The sequence below is a fragment of the Danio aesculapii genome, chromosome 4, assembly GCF_903798145.1.
Source record: "Danio aesculapii chromosome 4, fDanAes4.1, whole genome shotgun sequence".
Taxonomy (NCBI): domain Eukaryota; kingdom Metazoa; phylum Chordata; class Actinopteri; order Cypriniformes; family Danionidae; genus Danio; species Danio aesculapii.
The window spans coordinates 55,049,717-55,073,120 of record NC_079438.1 but is presented as its reverse complement, the minus strand read 5'-3'; the positions used below and the strand labels follow the sequence as shown (position 1 = coordinate 55,073,120).

Below are 23,404 nucleotides of genomic sequence, written 5' to 3'. Positions count from 1 at the left end.
TGTGAAGCACTTTGGTCAACTTGTGTGGTTTTTAAAAGCGCTCGAAGATAAAATTTGTATTGCATTATAATTTGTATGACGGCGCTAGCATTAGTTTACTGTAAACGCATCGATCGAGTGGCTAGAAATCAGTTTTTGTTTTAATTCGGCTGATCTCTGTTCTGAACTTGTTTACAAACTGCATTGCAACAACTATATAGTACAAAATGTGTCCACTTTAAACACTTTAACTGACACTTGCACCAGACACTTACCTAAAATCACTCCATACTTAAAAGAAATAATAATCATTGTGACTTTATGAAGTGTGCATCACACAGGTGAGTGGGCTTGACAAACCACCTGTAGAAACACTGACATCTCTCTCTTAATTATGGGCTTAATGAACCACTTTTTCATAATCCATGGTTGTATAAAAAGATCAGTATGTCAAAGAAAGACATCGACAACTTTGCTTTTGCAGGAATAACTAGAGTTGGAAATCTGTTGAATTTATCAGAAAGAAAGTGGTGTTTAGCACAGGAAATCACCAGGAAAGTTAAGTAGATCAGAAAGAATAGTGGGGAATATTGTGAAAAATTTAAAAATTATTTTCCTCAATCCTTATCAGATTATATATTAGAATCCATGTCAAATAACTTCACGGAAGTCCTTTTTCCAGAAATGCATGTAACGCCAAAAATACAACAGTTTGAAAATAATAATGATGATGATGATGATGATGTTAATTTGCTTCTATCTTTTAAGAGTGAAAAAAGTCTTCAGTTTTCTACAACAAATAAGCGAGTTTTATATAATATTTGTGTAAAGTTTGTCTTTATCAGACCGTTAAAAGGAAGAAAAGATACAAAATGGAGATCTTTGTTGTCTGAATCTGAAATTACTTCGCCCTCTTGGCGTTTATTATACAAAAACCCTCTACCAAAAAGGTCTAGTGATTTGCAATGGCGAATCCTGCACTGCTCTTTGCCAACAAGAGTGTTTTTGTTTAAATGCAATTTTTCAGATTCTTTTTTCTGTCCTGTGTGTAAAAAAACTTGACGTTTTTCATGTTTTTTTATGAATGTTGTAAACTATTACCACTTTTTAATATGCTTAAAAGGATTTTTAGCAGGTTAGGTCTTAATTTTACAAATACAATGTTCATTTATGGTCACAAGTACTCTTTTAATAAAAAGGAGATTTGTACTTTTTCCAACTTTATGATTGGCCAGGCAAAATTAGCTATCTGGAAGGCATACAGAGCTGACTTGGAAGATCAGAAGGTTAATGTAATTAATTTGTTCAAAGCTTTTATAGAATCAAGAATTCGTTTAGAATATGAATATTATCAAATGAACAGTGACGAATTAAGTTTTGGAAAAAAATGGTGTATTAACAAAGGTTTTGTATTTATGGAAGACAATAACATTTGTTTTTGACTGGGAATAAGATAAAACTTTTGAATTTATAAATGAAATGGTTTTAATTGTACATATTGTAAAATAAATAGCTTTTTAAAAGTCAAAAAAAGTCTCTCTCTCTCAAAAACAAAAAACACCTCCTCTCTCCTAACTCTAGCACTTAATTCTCTGAGCACGAACAGTCCCTCTGTATAATTAGCACTTCTTGCGTGCATTGCCTCTTCTTGTTGAATCACTGAATGCCTCGTCAATTGTAAGTCGCTTTAGTCAAAAGCTAAATGACTAAATGTCAACAGAGGTCAGAGATGCAGAGGGATATTATGGATAAAATCTAATATGTATAACATAGATGAACCAGCAGACAAATACTGTACTGTCAACACAGGAAACCAGAGAAAAACAAAAAGATATTCTGCATTAATAATAAAATAATCAACAAATATTGACCTTTTTGCATTTCATAAATCTGTGATGTTCTTCCATTTAAATAAAAGACTGCATTGATAGGACTTGCATTTGAGCAGTTTTCACTATAGCTCATGCTTGGCCAATAGCTTGAGGTATTATGCATTTCAAAAAGTCTGAAAAATAAGCAGGATGTGTGTTTGTTTTATGACAAATGACAATTCACATTTCTCACATAAGATACACACACACACACACACACTGACCTTGGTCTTCTCTGCTGAAGCGTTTGTAAAGGGCGAATTTGGCAGGGTTGTCGGCGACGGTGAACTTCTTGAGCAGGGCTTCGATCACCTGTCGCACCGTGTTGCTGTTGCTGATGTGCAGGGTGTTGATGGAGCCGCGGGGCAGGTAAAAGGCCTCCTTTGCTTTGACTCCTCCTGCGCCTCCTCCTTTAACAGTAATGGGCCGCCGCAGGTCCATCTGCACATTGATGAAGCCTGTGTATGTGCCATTGGAACTCTGCATTACACAGACAGAGAAAAGACCAAGGAGACATTGAGCACAAGGGAAAAACGTTTGATGCATTTGAGGTAAGTTGATTTTGAAATTGTTAATGCTGCGGGAATAATGTTTTGGAGAAATTTTTCAGTCTAAAATCATGCATAAGTATTTTATAACCAAAATTTGATGTTTACTTTATAACCACAACAATAGCTTAAAAAAAAACTGTATGTGTGCATCACCATCTACTGGCCTGGCATGCATCATGCAGATTAATTTTTGTGGATGCATCAGTGTCATCTGTCCACAAAAGAGAAATATCTCAGTTTTAGCACATAATCGTCATTAAAATGTAAAGTATGTTAATTTGATCAAATTTAACAGTAATTTAGTTTTCAAGAGGCATCTCAAGGCAAATTTCTTTATGAATAATTTAATCATCAACTGTAACTAAACACTAAAAACATTTAGGTTGCTTGAAACAAAAGTCAATCAATTAAATATAAACTAATATTATATTTATTTAGAAAATACATAATGTCAACTTTAATAATTTATCTATATGCCAAGGCAACTAAATCACAACTAAAGTAACATTTAAAATTAAACTTGTATACTAAATAGTCTCATATTAAAACGTGCATACATTTAAAAAACTTAAAATATACTAAAACTACAATTAAATAAAATATATACACATTGAGGCATGTTGGAGTGGCCTTTGATAATGGCCCGCCTAAAGCACACGTGTGCAATAATCATGCTGTCTAATCAGCTTCTTGATATGCCACACTTGTGAGGAGCATGGAATGCTAAGAAACGCTAACTAACACAGATTTAGACAAATGTGTGAACAACACTTGACAGAAATCGGCCTTTTGTGTGCATAGAAAAGGTTTAGATCTTTTAATTCAGCTCGGAAATAGGAGCAAAATCAAAAATGTCACTTTTATATTTTATATTGAGTGTGTATGTGTCAAATGAACAGTAATTTAGCTCTCAAGATATAAATATTGCATTTAAAACACATGTGTGATCCTGAATTCCCATCATACAATGCTTGGATTCAAAAAGTGTGAGGACTGTATGAAATGGAGCAAATAACATATGCATTGTTATTGCATAGGCAACTTCAAAAACCTATTTTCCTGAAGAGATGGTCTCCTGTCAAGGCTTTAATTCTTCAATAACAAACCATATTGTTATGATCAAGCTCACTCCTTTCTTTCTCCACCTTATTATTCTCTTTTTAATTTATTTTTAAATATAAATTTTTAATTATTTCTTTTATTATTAATTTTTTATATATTATAATATATTATTATAATTGTTTTCTTTCCTCTTTTCTATGTCCTAAGGATGTTTTTTTGTTTGTTTTCTACATGCATTCACAACCATTATGACCGCTAGAAATTGATGAACTAACATGCAAAAAATTTTTATAAATAACTTTTACACTGTATTGTTGTAATCTTTAATAAAAATAACACAAAAAACACACATTTGTGATCCTCACTCTTTTGTGCCAAAAAGCCCACTTTTTTTATCAAATTTATCATATTTGATCAAGCTCTGTGTTTTAAGCCATGTTAGATCTGTTGTTAGTACGTGCTTTTTTCACTTGAGGAACATCGCAAAAATAAGAGATATTGTGTCAAAGGAAGAAATGGAGATGCTTGTCCACGCCTTCATCTCTTCTAGATTGGATTATTGTAATGTTCTGTTCACTTGTCTGAACAAATCCTCTATGGAGCGATTGCAAGTTGTGCAGAATGCAGCGGCGAGGCTTTTAACACCAGTAGGAGGTCACACATTACACCTGTGCTTAAGGCACTTCACTGGCTTCCTATCAGTTTTAGAGTAAATTTTAAGATTCTGGTCATTACATATAGAGCTCTGCATGGTCAAGCACCCCTGTATATTCAAGATCTTTTAAGCAGTCACTCATGTAGCTGGTCTCTGAGGTCTTCAGGCAAAGACCTTTTAGCCATTCCCAAAAACTCGTCTTAAGACTAAAGGTGACCGTGCTTTCTGTGTGGTGGCCCACGGCTCTGGAACTCTCTCCCAATAGCACTGAGAACTCTGGGATGAGTTGAACTTTTTAAAAAGCATTTAAAGACGCCCCTTTTTGGTCAAACTTTTAATTAACAGTATTAGCGTTTCTGTATTTAGATTTTTAATTAGTTTTAATATGTTTTAACATGTTTTCTTTTATTGTTGTGTGTTCTTTTACTTGTTTTCTCTTATTGTAAAGCACTTAGTGACTCCATGTCTGGGAAAGGTGCTATATAAATAAACCTATACTTACTTACACTCCTTTAATTACACTTTCAAAATGTTCGAAGTAACTAGTAACGATAACAGTATAACTATAGTTTGCTCGTAAGCTATTAGTTTTGTTTTCCTCAACAGTGTACCGCACATCTATCAGTATTGTCTGGCAGTCCAGTTGGAGCCCAGATTTGAGGCTCTTCTGTCTGTAAGCTCATTAGTCCACATGGCAGCCGTGACTTCAGGCTACGGTCGAGACACCGGGGTGTAATTACAGCTCACAAACCCCCTCAATGCACTGACACACAACCACACTTTAAACTCAGTGATCCGACACATGCTGTGGACTCCTAACCAGTTTAAGCTCACATATGCATATACAAAGTGTTTGTGCCACAGAGGCTGCTGGGTTGAGTACAGTCCAGTTTAGTCCTAAGTTCAGAGAACACGTCGCTCTTGAAATATTATAAATATGTCCTAGAACTAGTGTAAGCCAGCTCGGTGATAAGCCGCTGGTTTCTGGACAAAGGTACAGTGGTAAAGTCTGTTGTTTTGACATCGCTGTCCTTATGGTTGTCATGTGATGCATTAGAAGCAATGATAAAGAGATTATGATGAGAACAACGACACAGTGATTGTTTTCTTTTTCAAACATTTTCCAAATGATGTTTAACAAAGCAAGGAATTTTTCACAGTATTTTTCACTATAATATTTTTTCTACTGGTGAAAGTCTTATTTGTTTTATTTTGGCTAGAATAAAAGCAGTTTTTAATTATTTTAAAGCCATTTTAAGGGCAATATTATTAGCCTTAAGCAATATATTTTTCCAGATTGTCTACAGAACAAACCACTGTTATACAATGATTTGCCTAATCACCCTAACCTGCCTACCTAGTTAAGCCTTTAAATGTCACTTTAAGCTGAATAGAAGTGTCTTGGAAAATATCTAGTCAAATATTATTTACTGTCATCATGGCAAAGATAAAATAAATCAGTTATTAGAAATGAGTTATTAAAACTATTATGATTAGAAATGTGTTTAATAAAGCTTTCTTTCCTTTAAACAGAAATTGGGGAAATATTTACAGGGGGCTAATAATTCCTACTTCAACTGTACATTAAAATATAAATGCAATTCCCTAAACATAATCCATTTCATCTTGGTTATTATGAACAATGTTTGTGTAATATATGACACTGATAAAACTTTTATTAAAGAGGAAATCAGTATGACACTTCAAATTATGACTTTAAAATACCAGAGTATATACAGGAATCAGGGAGTGACATTCAATACCTTTCAAGACCTTTTTTAAAGACTCTTTCCATACATCTCAAGACCTTAAAACCACTTTAAGTTTCAACCACAGTGGCAAGATTTGAACTTACAGTATATTTACTAAATATAAATGTAAGAAACTGATCCAAAACTAAAACATTATTCATGTACTGAATAAAAATCTATTAAAATCTAGCTAATTCAGCAGGTTGGGGCCAATAGAACTGCAGAAATAATGATGTTGCCTTGGCTACTGCAGTAAACAAAGCAGCATGATGTCAAATCTAGCAGGATTTTATTAATTTCATAAACTACACAGCATCCTATTCGCAGATTTAATTCAGGCAAGTGTTAGCATACAACCATACATTGCATAATCAAACATTATATAAAATTTAACACCTTGCAAAATAGCATTTGAGACTTTTTAATACTTTTTAAGGGCCTTAAATTTCTCTACATTGATTTATCAACTTTTAATACTTTTCAAGACGCCGTGGACGCCCTGAATGTGCTGAAGTGCAATTTGCACACATGTTGACTACGCTTGAATTTAAATAAATAAAGTTTTTATTAATTAAAAGAAAACAGTATACATACAACATACAACAGTATATATTTAATGCCTTATGTTTTTGTTTTTAGGAGTCACTTCTAGGTTTTAATTTAAGAAAAGCCTTCTTTTAACATGGCAAACACTGTATTTTGATTTTTTTGCAATTGTTGTTGTTGTGGTTGTTTTTTGATGTCCATTTGATGGCCACAGCCATATCACCCTGCAGCCCAAGACTGGTTTCCAGACATTATATCCTACTCATCAGACTATGCTACCAACACTATTCGGATGGCTCCGAGTTTAAGGTTAGGGTTTAGGTAGGTTAGGGCAATATTACAGCTTCATATCACACTACTCCACATTAAAATTTACGCTGGTAGCAAAATCTGATGAGTTGAATAAAATGTGCTACCTACTTTTTGAATGGAAGGTAGGACAATCTGACAAGGTAGGACAAATTGACGGAACACAGGTTACTCACTGAAGCCAAGCAGAGCTGAGCCTGGTCAGTACCTGGATGGTAGACCACATGGAAAACTAGGTTGCTTCTGAAAGTGGTGTTAGAGAGTCCAGCAGGGGGCGCTCAACCTGGGGGTCTATTTGAGTCCTAATGCCCCAGTAAAGTGAAGGTGGCACCATACTGTCAGTGAGCGCCGTCTTTTGAATGAGACATTATATCGAGGACTCTCTGTGGTCCTTGAAAATCCCATGGCACTTCTCGCAAAGACCAAATTCCCTCCATTGGCCCTTACCGATCATGGCCTTCCAATCATCCCCATCCATTGAATTGCCTCTATCACCGTCTCTCCATCCACCAAAAGCTGGTGTGTGGTGAGCGCACTGGCGCTGTTGTCCTGTGGCTGCAATGGCAGCATCCCCCCTTCATGATTGTAAAGCGCTTTGAGCCATACACGATAAATGCGCTACTATATAAATACTCATTACATTACAAGTTTTGTTTATAGCTTGAATTAGTATTTTTATTGGTGTAGGCCTTTAACATATAACAAAAGGACTACCTACCAATGAAAACTAATTTGGGCTAATTTCAGTACAGATACATTCTTGAGGATAATGTATGTATTTTTCACCTAATTTCTCTAATGCTAATGATAGTTAACTAAACCTAAACTGTGATGCTCTTTAACTTTTAAAATATTTGCAATCCAAAACATACACATGATTATATTTTATTTCTGAAGGCACTGCTCTGTGCTTACAATTCTGACCTTTTTCTGTAACTGGATGGATCTTTGGATTCTGAAATTATTATTAGTGATTAGATTTATGTGTTTAATTAGTTTATTTGTGGACGATGGAGGTTTACAGGAACTCACCAGTGACATTTTGTAGAAGTCGCGCGAGTCTCTGTTGTACCGGTCCACCTTCTGTCTGATCTCCTCAAAAGTGAGATGAGTTCGCAGCTCCTTCTCTTTCTCCACATCCTGAAACACAGCGGATGAATAAAGCATTTAGCCAGCAGAAAGGTCAGCACAGGTCTCGCCTGCAGCTCATTCTGACATCAGAAGAGGTACGACTTCAATACTGCTGAATAATGAAGCTATTGAAAGAAAGGACTTCGTTGTTAGGAGCCGGTTTTTGGTGCGCCAGCCCAAAATAGCTCTCTTAACTGGTGACATCCACGTGTAGCATAACACCAAGTACATATGCAGTGAAGCTAGAGGACAAATGCTTTCTTGACTGCTGTTATTTTTGTTCTGTTTATTTTGTTATTGAGAGGAAATCCCACAGCCTATGTTTGCATACTGATCCAAAGGTCTTATTTGTGGCTACGAATATCATTTCAAACCCTAGTCATGTGTTGAATATGTTGAACATTAGATTACAACCGTCAATTTGAAGTCCCAAGATTTAACAGAGTAAAATTAATACATTAGTATTGGAGCTATATAAAGGTCAGTGTAAAATTAATTCCCTTTTTTTTGTCTATGTACGTGCATTAGGTCTTGTATCTTAGTAAAAAGTATGTAACATGCTGATATGCAAGAAACAAATTCAGATCCAAGTCTGAAAATAAAGTCATATCATATCACATACTAATACATTGTGGCAACTGCATAGCAACTCTAGCAACTATCCAGAACAACTAGCATGCACCCAAAAACCTGAAAACATCCCACAAACCCAAAACCAATACCCTAATAACCACATGATATCCTTGCAACCGTTCAGAATACACGAGCATCCATATAACAATCCCTAGAATACCATAATAACTGAACAGCAACACTCCATCATCGAAAAATAACACCTCACTAGGTTTCTAGGCTGCTTCTGTGTGGTAACACAGGCCAATATCAAGTTTTTTTCCTCAATATTAAGTAGCCTAAACAAAGTTGAGTCTTGCTTCCGCTGCTTGAAAGTTCAGACTTCGCAAGTTTGATATGGAAAACAAACTCCTGAGGACACATCGGGTAAATCTTCAATGGGAACCGTGAACCATATAACATCAGTCACATCACCCTGGCTACGTTGTTTCACTATCTTAACAATACAATGAAACCATTATATAAGGAACTGCCTATTTTCATTTTGACATTAGCAACTTAACAGACACTAAAAATGTTGAGGCTTCTAGTAGCTACATGTTTATATGCCCTTCATCTTCACTGTATGCACATTTATAACAAAACGGAGCCTTTAACATTACTGCCTCCCTTCATTTTCACTGAAAAATACGAAACTTACTCATTCTTTTGCTGTATATCAGTTTTAATAATCAATAATGGCACACAATAGAGAAAATAAAGGCAAGCAGTCAGTCAAATGTGCAGAATCAGTGTACGTGGTGACATAAATAAATATATTAACTTATCTTTGCGCTCAGTCAAAACACGTTACCTGAGAACAAGTAATAGATTCAAAAGACCAAAGTCGGGAAATATGTCGTTATATATGGCCAACAAGATCAATTAAATATCATGGTTAACAACTATAGTGAGATTAGATCCAGCGGTAGATCCTTGATGAACCGTCCGACGTGCGCTGTTCTCAACTGGGGTTTTGTGCTCAAAGCACCCTCTGACTGCTGAAGCTCAGACGTGTGCATACGCTGCAGCGCACACCAGAGCGTGTGTTTGGTCACGTGATTCAGCGGTGTCAGCGTTTTCAGCGGTGTATAGTGTGGACGGAGATCTGTTCAGAAACACTAGATGAAACGCCAGTGTGGACGTGAATCATTTTCAATCTAACACTTAATAGTGTAAACGGGGCCCAAGTCAACAACTTTCATACCGTTTCACACCTCAAGCTTTAACTAACCCCATAGAAGCTCTCTAGTAACCACACATAAACACCCTGGCAAAAATGGCAGCAACTTTCAAATGGTTTCACACCTCAAACTTAAAATATCCCCATAGCAAGACCCTAGCAACCACAAAGAAGCGCCCTAGCAACCACATCAACATATTTCATTCAGTTTAACACTTCAAGCTTTAAAAACTACAAAATCATTCAGACTAAATCATTCATTGAGGTTTTCTCAAGCTATCAAAGCTTAAGATGACAAACATTTAAGTCTAGCTTGTAATATAATGTTTAAATGCATAATTTCCATGAGCCAGTGACACAACCATGATTAGACGTAGAACCCTATTGTTATAGCTGCCATAGTGCACTCTTTAAAACCTTTAGTTGCAACCTTTAAAGTTACCTCAACTACCAGAACATTGTATAAAGTGTGTACAGTGCACTGTGGTCTTACATGGTCATATCACAGAGAAGTTGATCTGCTTTCATGAGCACTCGTTGTTTAAAACAAAAGCTCAGAGCACCTTATAAGGGTGCAGTCCTGTGCTGAAGTGACACCATGTTGACAGACAAGGAGCTTCTCAGCTAACATACTCCAGAGGCTAAATATTGTGAACTGTTAAAGGCTGTCGTAATTCCCTTCCAGCACGGGCCAAAGCTGCTTGGCGTGTTTGCAATTACAGGTGGTTTTACGTTGGAACTTTAAAGTGCATGACTCACATTGTTTTCATACAAAGAAAGCATCTACTTAAAGGCTAAACACCTTTCGGAATTGCTACGTTTATAATAAAGCCTGGGAAAATAAACCTTTCCGCTTCTGTAGTATTTACTTTAGAGCATGTGCAAATCAAAATCGACTATCTAATTCTTCTGTCTTCAATCTAGGGCTGTGCGATTTGGGGTTTTGATTTGATTAGCCATTTAATTTTGTAGTCAAGTTTCAGCTCAATAACCTGTATTGTAGCTTCTTGCTGCTAAAATGCAGTGAGTGTTAGTTTAAAAAAAGAACTTAAGATATTAACTTATATTAGTAAAAGTCTCTGAAATTGTACTTTGCTGTTGCTTGCAACTATATTGAGTGTCACTGGTAGTACTTTTAGTTGACTTTTTAGCAGGACGCTCCTCATATAGCCACCTATGGTGCTTTTTTAGGTGCTGGTTGTTGCTTTTCCTCATGCCGTGGCAACAATTCCACGACAGCTCTTACAAAATACCTGGTTTTGTTTGGTGTCTGTGACTTTGAAACCAAGATATTACCATATTACTGACATGCTGTTTTTCTTTGATATTAATTAGTCTATTAACATGCCTGTCAATAGGGATTGGGATGTGGGATGTGAAAATAAGGGACATGAAAAATAAGGGATATGCCCACCATAATAAGCGATACATGCACACAAAAACCCAGACTTTCGCTCCACTTCAAATCGCGTGTACAGAATCCATTTGGAAAACAGCGTCTATTTATCACTATGCAGCTGACAGTCACGCACCGCTATATGACTGTTTTGAGAAACTCCCGAACTGCAGTTAAAGTTAAACACCCAAAATTACTTGATACTCCAGAGGAAATGTGGATAGTGTGGTGATGCAATGACGTTAATCAATCTATGTACTATAACACGTAAGACGGGATTATGAAAAGAACATTCAAAAAGCAACTCATGTAAACACCATCATATGATTGTCTTATTCAGATTAAGGCAAATAATTCGATTGCTGATGTCCATGTTAACATAAAATCACAAATGTAATTGCATAATGCAAATCTTAAATTCATGCTAAAAAAACAATGCAATTCAAACATATAAAATACCAATTGATGTTTACTTTAATTATATTATTCAATTAAAACAATTTTAAAAATTGTCAAATAAAAGTTTTTCTAGAGTCTCAAAAGTATCAGTTCAGGCACCGGCACCATTTTAAAAGTATCGATTTAGCACCGGTATCGAAATAACCTCAAGCAATACCCAACCCCTACTTCAGACATGAAAACCAAGAGAGTCATTAGCTTAATTGCTTCTTCAAGCTGACGAGCATAAATGCAAATGGCAAACAAAACTTCCCAGACTACCCTTAAAGGTTTCTGTCACATGTTCAGATCAGACCAATTAACTCATGTTAGATGAAGTCATGCCTACAAGTCAAGAGCCCATTAAATCCTTTTGACCACAACAAAAGCTGGTAAGAGCTTCGTAAACTAGGGGCAGAGAGAGTCTCAGCAGGGCCTGTTGAGCGTGTGTAAAGGATTGTAGCTCACCACATCAGCTTGTGCCGCCTATGCATTCAGTGATGTGGTTCACATTAGCTCTTTGTTGGTTGTTCATTAGCCAAGACAAGCCGTGCATGTCGGTCATGTAAAGTTTGATTGGTAACCACAGAGTTATCGAGAGAATTCACGTCATGCTTGTTCCCAGAGCTCCAACATGTAGTCCTACAGGTTTTGATGTTGATTTGTCTAGCTGAACTGGTTTTCAAGGTACTGACAGACAGATTCATGAAGCTCTCACATGGTCAACAGGGCTGGTTTGATGAATTGATGTATTGTGAATCTAGAAATGATTCCGCAAATTTTGTTTACCCAATTCACCCATACCACATGTTTTTGGACTGTGGGTTAAACCAGAGCACCTGAAGGAATCCCACACGAAGACGGGTAGAACATGCAAACTCCACCTAGAAATGCCAACTGGCCCAGCCGGGACTCGAACCAGTGACCTTCTTTAAATCAATGCAATGACCTCCAAAAATCTAAGAATCAATCCATGAATCACAATACATCAATTTATTGTCCTAGTGGTCGCCCACTAAACCTAAGCAGGGTTGTGTCTGGTTAGTAACTAAATGGGAGACCACATGGGAAACTAAGTTGCTGTTGGAAGAGGTGATAGTGAGGCCAGGAGGCTCCTATTGACACCTAGTGGTCCCAGTATATTGACATTCCCCCAAAGCGAGTAGGGATTTGTTCCTGGCATCCTGGCCCAACTTGCCCATTGGCCTCTGTCCATTGTGGTCTCCTAACCATGCCCAAATCATCTAACTAGCTTAATTCTCCAGAAAGCTAGGTAGTTGAGAAGATCCCCCTCAGCTATTTTTATGTAAAAATTAACATTATTATTATTATTCCTGATGTAATGGTTGGGAAAGTACACAGCAACATGCATAGAAGGCCATGCTGTACTATACCAGGAAGGACAGGGTTAACACAGATGCCTCTACACAGCAGAGCCTGACAAAGGCAAAATAAACACTAGGCCGATGAGGTAATGCAACAGAAAAAGCCTCTCTACCTCCCTGGCTGTGAGGGATTGTGTGTCCTTTCTCTCATGTGGAGCAACACACCGAGAAAGACAGCGAACAAGAAGAACAAGTTAAAAGCATCCCAGAGGTCCAACTTGACCACCGCTACTAGTCTGAGATCAATCAAGTTTATCCTAAAAGAAACTCCCATTAAAGAGAGAGAATGTAAACTGCACTCTGTAGGGCCCCGTGGTGTCCTTGGTGAGCTGATAAGCAAGAACGGAGGGCGTGGTGGTGTGTGGTAATGCAAGTTGTTGTTTTTTTTGTTCCTCGTTCTCAGTCATGTGTTGCTGATTTCGATCACACTTGGTGGTCATGGTATACTCAATTTAAATTAAGCAACACACTTTAAGTGCAACTCGACTGGTTTTTCTGGTGCACTCCTATCTTACAAACTCTTCTCTTATGTGGATAAAGCACCTGATATCATCTGCACCGCTGAAAGAAGAGTCAGACGAGTGTGACCATCAGACAAACACCAAAAGGATCAGGAAACAAGAACAACGAAAGACACCCTTTTTATTTATAGCTAAGCTTTTGCAGGGGATTTCAGGCCACGCCTGTAATGAACACAGACCATTGCACTTGCCAATGTTCACTGATGTGCAAGCTCCAATAAAACAGCCCCTTCAGATTCCCCCCACCCCACAGGAAGTCCCAGGCCACCACACCTTTCCTCCCCAACACATTCCTCGGCTAATGGGGTTTCTGCAGTGAGCAGCAAAAACTGTCAATACCCTTATGCAAACAAAAAGCCTGGACTCCCGTCACTGGGCGATTGTCTGACAACCAAAGGCATAAAATTGAGCATTCTGTGCGACTTCCTACTCAGCGGGACAGTGGGAAGACCGGACTGCTGATGTGATTCTAGAATAGTCAGAACTGCAGGGAGGTTTATGAACTGCAGGAAATCATTGCCAACAACAATCAAGGAATGGAAATCACCAAGGAAGCTAGTAAAGACTCACGACAAAGCTTAAACTAGTCACATTACCAGCAACACTTCCTTTATGTTGTGAAACAAACATACAGAGTCATATTCTGAAACATTTAAGGTCATACTCTGGAGTTTTAATTTAGTTGTGGGATAAATTTGCGGTTTAAATTGACGTCACACAGATTTTGTTCCCTCTAATTATTAACTGAATGGTTGAAGATAATAACATCTATGTTTTACATTGAATACTATACCACCCCAATTTTGTAGCTTTCAACAAGTATTTTGGTACATTCACAACAAGTACAGCTCATAATGTTATCTACACATGTTGTTATTTAGCTCATAGGATGTTTCATTATGAGTACTATAACATCACCTCACATGGGAATGTCCACATAGGCCTTGCTTTGATACACCCAAGACATCAGCCCTTAACCCATAAAACCACTTCTAAACGTCCTCCAATAAACTGCAGTTTCATAACTCTGTTTATGTCTACATGGAAAGCCAAGGGAACAAGAAAATGTACAGCAATGTACATTACGAAACCCAGACATGCTTAAACAGCACTAGGTGTGTAAAGTAAGACTGTGGAAAACATCTTTCATCTCCTTTGTTGGCGTCCCCTACAAACAGGCCAACAATAACGCAAGAGCCCCTCAAGGACTCTCACAAGCTGCTTTCATTGGAAAGCTTGACCAATGCCTTCCAGCGCTTTCCATCCAGACGTCACAAAGCTCAGCTGGGATAGTAACTCATGACTGACAGTTTGCTTTTAAATGAACGTATTTGTAGTACTACACAATATTCCCAAGTAGGTGTCTGTGACTTGTTTGGGATTTCTGAGTAAACTAAGCTTCAAAGATTACTGATAACAAAAGATATGAGATAAACCATAAAAACAGGGTGTGTTTACTATTGCTTGCAACTAAAGGCAACACTATACTGTAAAAGAAGTCTGCTACTTTTCTCGGAAAGAAGACTACTTAAGAAAGTGAGGAACCCGAGTCCTTTACAAACTTGTCTTTCTTGCACAATGCCAAGTTAAATCTGATCCGGGGTTGATTCACACAGAGGAAGTGGAACCTTCTGACTCACAGCGGCAGCCCGATTGATAATAACAAACCTGTCAGGCCACATGGGAGTACAGTTCCTTCAGTGAGCTCAGAAAACAATGAAATATAACCTCATTCTTTGACGTCCTAGGTCATAATTCCTAAGAAATCTTACGACTCGCAATGGCTGTGAACTCTAAGTAACTTTTTCAAACTACATCTGTTGTTTTCAACGCCATGCAAAGCTGAAATCATAAACCAGAACATAATCAGCTAAAATAGCTAAATTGAATGTGCTTGGCAATAAATATTAGCCAAAAGCGGAAGACACATGATGTCAAATAGGCCTCTGTTAGTTCCTGAGAGCAATGTCTAGCTAATTTGCAGTTGGAAAGCAAACAACGGAGTCTTTCAAATGTATCATTAACAGGATTTACTCTATGAGCATTTGTGACCAAAATAAACCTAGTATTGGAGGTATAAAATAAAAAAGAGTGTAGATTAAGCGCAGTCATCTTAACTCAAAGACAACAACAAAAGAGTAAGAGATCATCATGCTAAAAGGTCATGAATTCAACACTAAAATGTCCAGATTTAGTCATGACGATAAGGAGAAGAAGAAGAACCTTTGTTCCCTGCGATATAGGATACATTTACTGTAAGCGCTCAGTGATGATGTCATTCCAGAGACATGACGCTCAGGAATGGTTTCAAAGGCGTAGAATGAAAGAGGCTGAGATCAGATGTTACACATGCCAGGTGTGCACTGGGAGAACTTATCCAGTTTCAAAGTCACATTCACCAAACTTTGCGCTTATCTCTGCACTGAAATATTGTGGGTAGGTTTTATCATGTGGATTATTTTATTCAAACATCTGGACTAACATTAAGGTTACACATATACAATCTAATATCAACATACAGTAGATTTAAAAAAGGGACTAAAAGGCTATTGTGGGTTCCAAACTGGCAGAGATAGTGGACACTTCAACAAATATTTATCTAGATTAAGGTGCATGAATAAAACAGCTGACAGGGAGATCTAACGAAATCCAGGAAGTGATAACACCCCGAAGAAACTTTGGAGTATAAACACCATTTCCTGAAGGATTCATATCGATGCATGATAAAAAGAAAACAGGTCTTTAACAAAAACCTCTTTGAAATTAAACATGAGATCATATTCTGTTAACAGGACAAAACTTAAAATAAAGAGCTGTTATAGCTTGCTGTGTTACTGGTAAGACTGTTGTGTACATGTAGCAGACGGGACTTTGAAACTTGATTTATTGCTCCAATTTAGGCTCCGTTTACACCAGTATCGAGAAGTATTTTTATCAACAGTAGATTAGGCCCCGTTTACACTGTCAGGTCTTCATGCCCAATTCCGATTTGTTGCCTATATCTAATTTGTTTGCCTGTCCGTTTACACATTATTTAATTGTGACCCATTATCTGATTCATGCGTTTACATTTGCCATTCAATTTATGACATTGCGCATGCATAAAGGCAGGTTCTAGCATCTGCGCCACACTAGCTATGATGGAAGAAATTGTCTTGCTTTTAGCTCTGCAAAGTTTTCCCAACTTTAAAATGATTTTGAGGCGGAGGAGGAGGAAAAGGGCCGCCATCGCAGCTTGCGCCTATGGTTTCCTCTTTATGGTGTCCTCCACCATTCAGAGGAATTTGTGGGTACGAGAGAGACCTCAGGTCTGGTGGGTGCAAATTGTGGCGACTGACCACTTTCCTCCTCTGTGTTTTCTCTGTTGATGTTGTTGTTTACAGCGTTGACATCTCCACATTTTCGCAAGTTTAATGACGTACAAAACGGAATGCTTCAATAAATCTGATTTGCCCGTTTACATGATAGTTCGCATTGACAAATATCAGATTTAAATCAGATGTATTTCCACATATGAAGGAGGCCTGAAACCCATCTCTGAATGCATTTACACGGTCATAGAACAGATTCGATCTGTGTCACTTATGAGCGAAAAAAATTGGGACACATTTAACTGGCAGCGTAAACAGGGCCTTAGTGAGGCACATTCTCTTTTGTCCACTTGGATTTAAGTCACTTTTCTGATTTCTTTAAGGAGGGAAACTATGGCCATGTGTGTGTATGAATGTACATTTTCTAATCTTATAACCTTCCTATATAATACTTTGAAATAATAGGAGACAGTAGAAACATTTCTGCACTAATAGCCACCAAACTACACCAAAAGTTATGGCTTTGCATATCAGGATTGGGAAGACGATATAATGGTTTAACATTATATAATGATTTAATTATATAAAAATATAATTAAAATATTTAAAACTGTTTAAATAATTATTACAAAGCATTTTGGGGGTTCGATTTTCAGCCATGTGCATTCTGAATTTTCAGTTCCAAGCCAGGATTTTTATTTTGGTGCATCTGTAAAAAACAACAACAAAAAAGTTGTTTTATACAACGCTAAATCAGAAAAATTAAAAAAATTAAAAATAAAGTTTTCGAAATTTACTTTAACTTGTATTTCATTGCAGACAATGCAACAAACATTACTTAATGTGTTCCATATTCTGCACACATTACAAAGTCCTGGCTGTGGAGACAGAGGATACAGGTACTTTAGTGGCCAGCCTGGAGTCCCGACCTGTCTCCAAAAGAGACAGGTTCTCCAAAAGAGACAGGTCCACATGAAGCACAAAATGCGACAACGAAGGGCCCAGACTGTTGCCCACCTTAAAACTTGTTTGCAGGAAAAATGGGACAAAATTACACCTGAAATACTTTTCACTTGGTGTCTTCAACTTAAGTGTTGTGAAAAGGAATGACAACATTTCAAAGTGGTAAATGCAAGTCAAAGTAAATTTAGAACTTCTGTCTTTATTCGCGTTTTTCATACTGTCCCGAATTTTCTGATTTGGGGTTGTAGTGTGTAACTTCGAAACTTAATAATTCCCAAACCATGTGCTCCCAATGTCAGTTCAGTTCACTATGCCAAGGTTTTGCGTGACATCTAACCAATTTACCATATCATAGCGAGACCGAGAAACAACCACCTTCATCTGGTCTTATCTTCCTCTTCACTGTAATTACAGCTCTTCTCTGAGAAAACTGCAACCAGATGCTGTACATGTGGATCCATATGAGCCCACCCGAGCAATGAACAATGCAAGGGAGAGAGTGGGATGTCTGCAAATAGCAACCCATTTTCAAAGCTTTATGAATATCATAGACACTAAATAAATCATATTGCTTCCGATTTGCAGTAGGTGCAGTTAAACATTCCCATCAAAGGCAGCTTATAATAAGTGACATGCACACCTGGATGATAATCAAATACTGCTCCATGACGCACAATGCTACTTTGTGGGCTAATCAGATTAAGTGGCAATGCTCTTTTATGCTGAGCTTGATGCCTCTTGAAAACAAACACAGTGGCCTATTGGAGCCTTGTAATCTGACACTTCCCTAAACAGACCCAAAATAGTCTAAAATATTGCTCCAGAACTCTTGAGAGTTGGTTTTGATGTCTTAATAAGTTGGGTTTGCGCAATGCAAGATCTGAAACCGTTCAACCCAGTTGATGTGCTCATGTAACAGTGACTTATTCGACCATGACAGAGCAAGCAGAGTGAAATTCTTTCCATTCTGAGATGAAAGAGACAGACACAAAACATGAACTCAGACAAAACAGTGGTGCATAAAGAGAGTTTGTATGGTATGGACAGAGCAACACGTGGCTCGACATGCCATATCTGGAGAAAGTTTTTTTGTTGCAATTTCAGTGCAAAGATATGGACATTTAGCACATGCACAAGCCATGTTTACCCAAAAATCTAAAGAAAAGAAAACAAATATATTCAATACATAAAATCTGTACCGGGCCGCACAAGAAGAGAAGATACAGGGTCTCGTTATGCAAGTATAATAGATATAAACATTCTTTTGTCACTTTTTCAATTAAATTGATCAATGAGCAAGTTGGGTAGGACGGTCAAAGATTATGATAACTGGATAACTTGGCATAAAGAGGGTAGTGGCGAACATTGTATTTTATTTTATCTTTATTTTGAAATGATTGATTTTATGGAATGGCATTTATATTAGGAGGTATTTAAGATCAGATTTTTGTTAATGTGAATGTGTGTTATATGTTGTCTTGTTGGTGTCTATGTACAGCAGAACCTTTTTTCTAAAACAAATTTTTCCAACGGGAGAAAATAAGTTTTACATTGACAAGAAATCATCAATCGTTTCAGTTGTATTTATTAGTCTGAACAATCTTTTATTTAGAAAAATCTTTTATTTTGAAAAAAAAAAAAGACTATTCTCTTGGTTCATCTCGCCAAAAAAATAAATAAAAAAATCAACCCACAAGCTAGCAAAATGAGTAAAAAAACAGACGTCTTGGGAGCGTTTCTTTGCAGAGGAGAAAAGGCCCAGTGAAGGAACCATGGACTGCCAAGGAATAGATTCGTAACCCATTTGTCAACAAATAAGGTGAATCCAGCAAGTCTGTGCAAGAAGATCAACTGCTGGAGATTACAAATGATGGCGGCTGTTCATTTATTGCGTCTTTTCCGTGTGCAACTCCATTATTTCCAGTGGAGGTGCACGGTTTGCATATTGAGAGTGTCATGTGGCTTGTGCCTTCCAGGCGTGCCAAGTTGAAAACATCTAAACTGTTCAGAACGCTGCGAGCGCACCACAAGTCAGGTGACAAGAACTATGTACAAGAATATACACATTTCGGTAGACTAATTATCTCAGACAAACACAGAACAGCCAAACACTTCAGTGCTTTGAAATTTTCTCCATAAATAAAAACTTGTGACCAGTCCGCGGTAAAAAAAAAATTAAATAGGTTGGGGACAACCGATCTATTGGACTCTTAAGATACTTTCCATTGTTTAATTTTTTTAATGACAATCCTCAAATTCTTATTACAAAATAAACTGACTTAAAATTCTGTATTTCAAAATATTTTTAACGATGCTTCTTATTAGAATAATACAGTATTTTTATTACTTTTAATAGCCCAAAAACAGGCTTAATTCTTGAAAAATGTATAGTTTTTATGTATTTAATCTACATTCGGAGGTTAAATTATATGTTTTGACACATTATATGTGAAATTCATCAAGGCCTACTTTAAACAAACCTAGTTAAACCTAAATATCTGCTATAAATGTCCAATTATTTATTATAAACGCTCATTATTTGCCACAATGTGACCTAAAAATCCATCATTAAATGTACGGCTTTTGGTTGTCCGTTAATGACATTCACATATCTGTGGAAAAAGCTTTAGCATCCTATAAATGTCTATTCTAGGTAGTTTGAGAAGAGGTGGATAGTGTGAAATAAACATTTACTTTCAGTCCTGTGAACAGCACAGTTTATTCCTGCATTTGCACTCATGAAACCTTGGAGCTGATGTTTGCATTAACATCCTTAAGGTTTAGTTTTATCTATCATAGCATGGCTGACATGACGGTCATTAACGTTAATAACAGTCCAAATGATCTGAACCCTAGCGAAGAACTGACGTAATGACTTAAAGTGCTTTGATCACTATCTTGACGGCTGAAACATTCAGCAAGTTTCAGGAAAAGCTTGTGGAAAAGCTAAACAATGGATGTGAAACCTTCACAAGAGTTCACAGCTAAGTTTCTTTGTGTATTCGGTGGCCGTGCTGGCAAAAGCATGTGAATATTCAAGGCCAAAGACGTCATTCGCAAACCATCCGCCACCAAATGGAACGCAACCACAAAAACAAAGTGAGATACTGTAAACATGCAACCGACCGCTGTAATCCGCAGGTAAAACATGAGCTTCTGTATTCAACCACAGTATGCTTTTTTGAGTTCAGTCTGTGCACAACAGCTGATTTAATTTCCGCTCAATCAGGCATTGAGTTATAAAAACAGCCTGCGAACTGAAGATAAGGGCCAGGCCTTTTCCACCACACTATCCTGAAGAGCGAGGCTTTCAGAAAACCAGGAAAAGGCTTTCAGCAATTCTAAGATTAGCATTTCACACTCTCTCATCCACTGTAGAGATGAAGCGCACAATATTATCTATTTTGGGAATTTTTGAATGCAGCTGTTGCTTTAATAAAAACTACTTAATATACAGCGCTCAGCATAACTGAGTACACCCCATTTTGAAAATAAATATTTTGATCTATTTTTCAGTGAATATAGGCAATGTATTTTGGTGCATTTAAACAAAACAGATTTATTAAACAGATATTTTAAAATAATATTTTAGCCACCAAACATATTTAGAAATTGAAAGATAATACAATTAATACGTACAACCCATAAAATTTCAACAAAATTTTTAGATTTTTTTGCTTCTCTTGATTTTTCCTCTTTTTAAAAATTGTATTTATTATTTTTTTTATAACATAAATTTGGACTACTAATTTTTGGACTAAATTTTGGTTTCAGTACTGACTAAACTAATGTATATGCACAAATATAATACTGCAAAGTTTCGTATTAAAAAATATGAATTTAAGAGAGAGTTGTGAGGGGTGTACTTATATTTGCTGAGCACTGTACACACACACACATACATATATACACATACACATTATATATATATATATATATATAGATTAAATAAACTGAAAAAACTATTAATTACATTTACTAACGTTTTTAGGGTAAATGGTTGTAAACAATTTACATGGGATTTTGTTTCACTTGGTGATGTTGAACTTAATTTGTTTGTTTAAATTTAACTTCTATACATCGTTTGCAACACTTTGACGAGAACCATTTTTTCAGTGTACTTCCTGTAACGGTAATTTAAATTTTTTTTTCTTCTATTAACTTGATACATATTAATAAGCAGAGTTCAGAATGAGAATCTTTTTTTGATTTTTGGAATAATATAGACTAATTGACTATGAAACTTGTTTTATTTATTTATATTAGGGTTGCACAGCAATGCAATATTTTGTTTTTCTGCAACGTATATTGCAATATGAATACAATTTTACCAGAAGTGTAAAAGCTTTATTTGGAAATAATTTATCATATTAGATTGATAAAGATTGCCTTACCTTGCCTTGCCTAAAGGATACACATAAAAATAAAATGCATCTTCACAAAATATAATAAATGACATTCTGATAAACATATCAAAGTAAATGACAAATGATGTATGGTTTTCTGAAAAGTCTAACAAAATTTATGTAGAGAAACGGAACAAATAAATATAAAAAACACTGTATAGTCTTCTTCAAACAAATAATTAAATACACTAATCTTTGCACTAATATAATGCTTTGGCAGGGTTTCTGCAGGTTTCATTCAGTCAAATTTAAGACCCCTTTAAGACCATTAAACACAAAATTTTAGACATACAGTTTAACTGGTTTATTATCATGAGGAACCATATAATTATTTTTTGTTTTCTTTTCTTTTTTTAATTGGGAATTTGCTGTAAAAATGTCTACTAGATGTTGTGAGTTGTATCTCTTTACAATTAAAAAACTTATATAAATAAAAACTAATGTTATATTGAGATGGATTGATGGATGTCAGCACGACTGAGTAGCTTTACTTGGACCAAGCAAAATTAAGACCCATTTAAAATGAGATCTACAATACAATATTTCATCAATTTAAGACTTTTAAAAGGCCTAAAATTGACTTTTTGTAATTTAAGACATTTTAAGACTTTAAGACCCAGCGGACACCCTGTTTGACTATAGTGGATGCACATATTGTGATATCAATGCTGCAACGATCCATTCTGAATCCATAAATTCTATTTAATATAAATGCATCATACTGTACTTTCACAAAAGTTATTTAAAACACAAGACGTTCATTTAACACACTTTCTATGTATTTAAAACCACTTTAGCCAATTAAAATTTGATGAAAACACTAAAATTCTGACTGATGTGGATGCACATATTGTGATATCAATGCTGAAACGATACATTGTGAAGCCCTAAAGTTCTATTTAATACAACCACATTCTACTGTAGTTTAAAAGGTATTTAAAACACTAGACTTTGATTTATTACACTTTCTATGTATATAAAACCCCTTTACTAAACGTAATTTCATTAAAAAAACACTAAAATGCCACGTCAAATCATTGGCGTTTGTACTGTATATGTTGATGCAACAATATAAGTACTGTACTGCTCTTCAAGCCAGAGTTACGATGGTCATAATGTTGCTCAGTCTGAACAGAGCGCTGTATGTGTCCCACACAAATGTTCCCCCATGATCCTGCTGTTTTGCATGCCTGCCCTAGCAGCTGTTTCCCAGGGTCAGTGCATTTGTGGCATGCAAGAGGTGACAAAACACATGAAGCACAGGTCATATCTGCTCTGCTAGGAACTTGAAAATGGTGAACGCTCATTTTTTTTGTAGATACGAAACTAACTAT

General features: G+C 36.4%; 1 protein-coding gene across 3 annotated transcripts in view; it reads right to left on the bottom strand.

Moving 5' to 3' along the window:
- rassf3 (Ras association domain family member 3) overlaps positions 1-23,404 on the bottom strand; it is a 71,170-nt gene that overhangs the window by 6,940 nt on the left and 40,826 nt on the right. For all 3 annotated transcript variants that reach the window (XM_056456147.1, XM_056456149.1, XM_056456148.1), the window contains 2 exons: positions 7,757-7,864; positions 2,075-2,330 (listed from right to left, as the gene is read on the bottom strand). In XM_056456147.1, the coding sequence (XP_056312122.1) occupies positions 2,075-2,330; positions 7,757-7,864 (364 nt within the window). The remainder of the gene's footprint in view (positions 1-2,074; positions 2,331-7,756; positions 7,865-23,404) is intronic.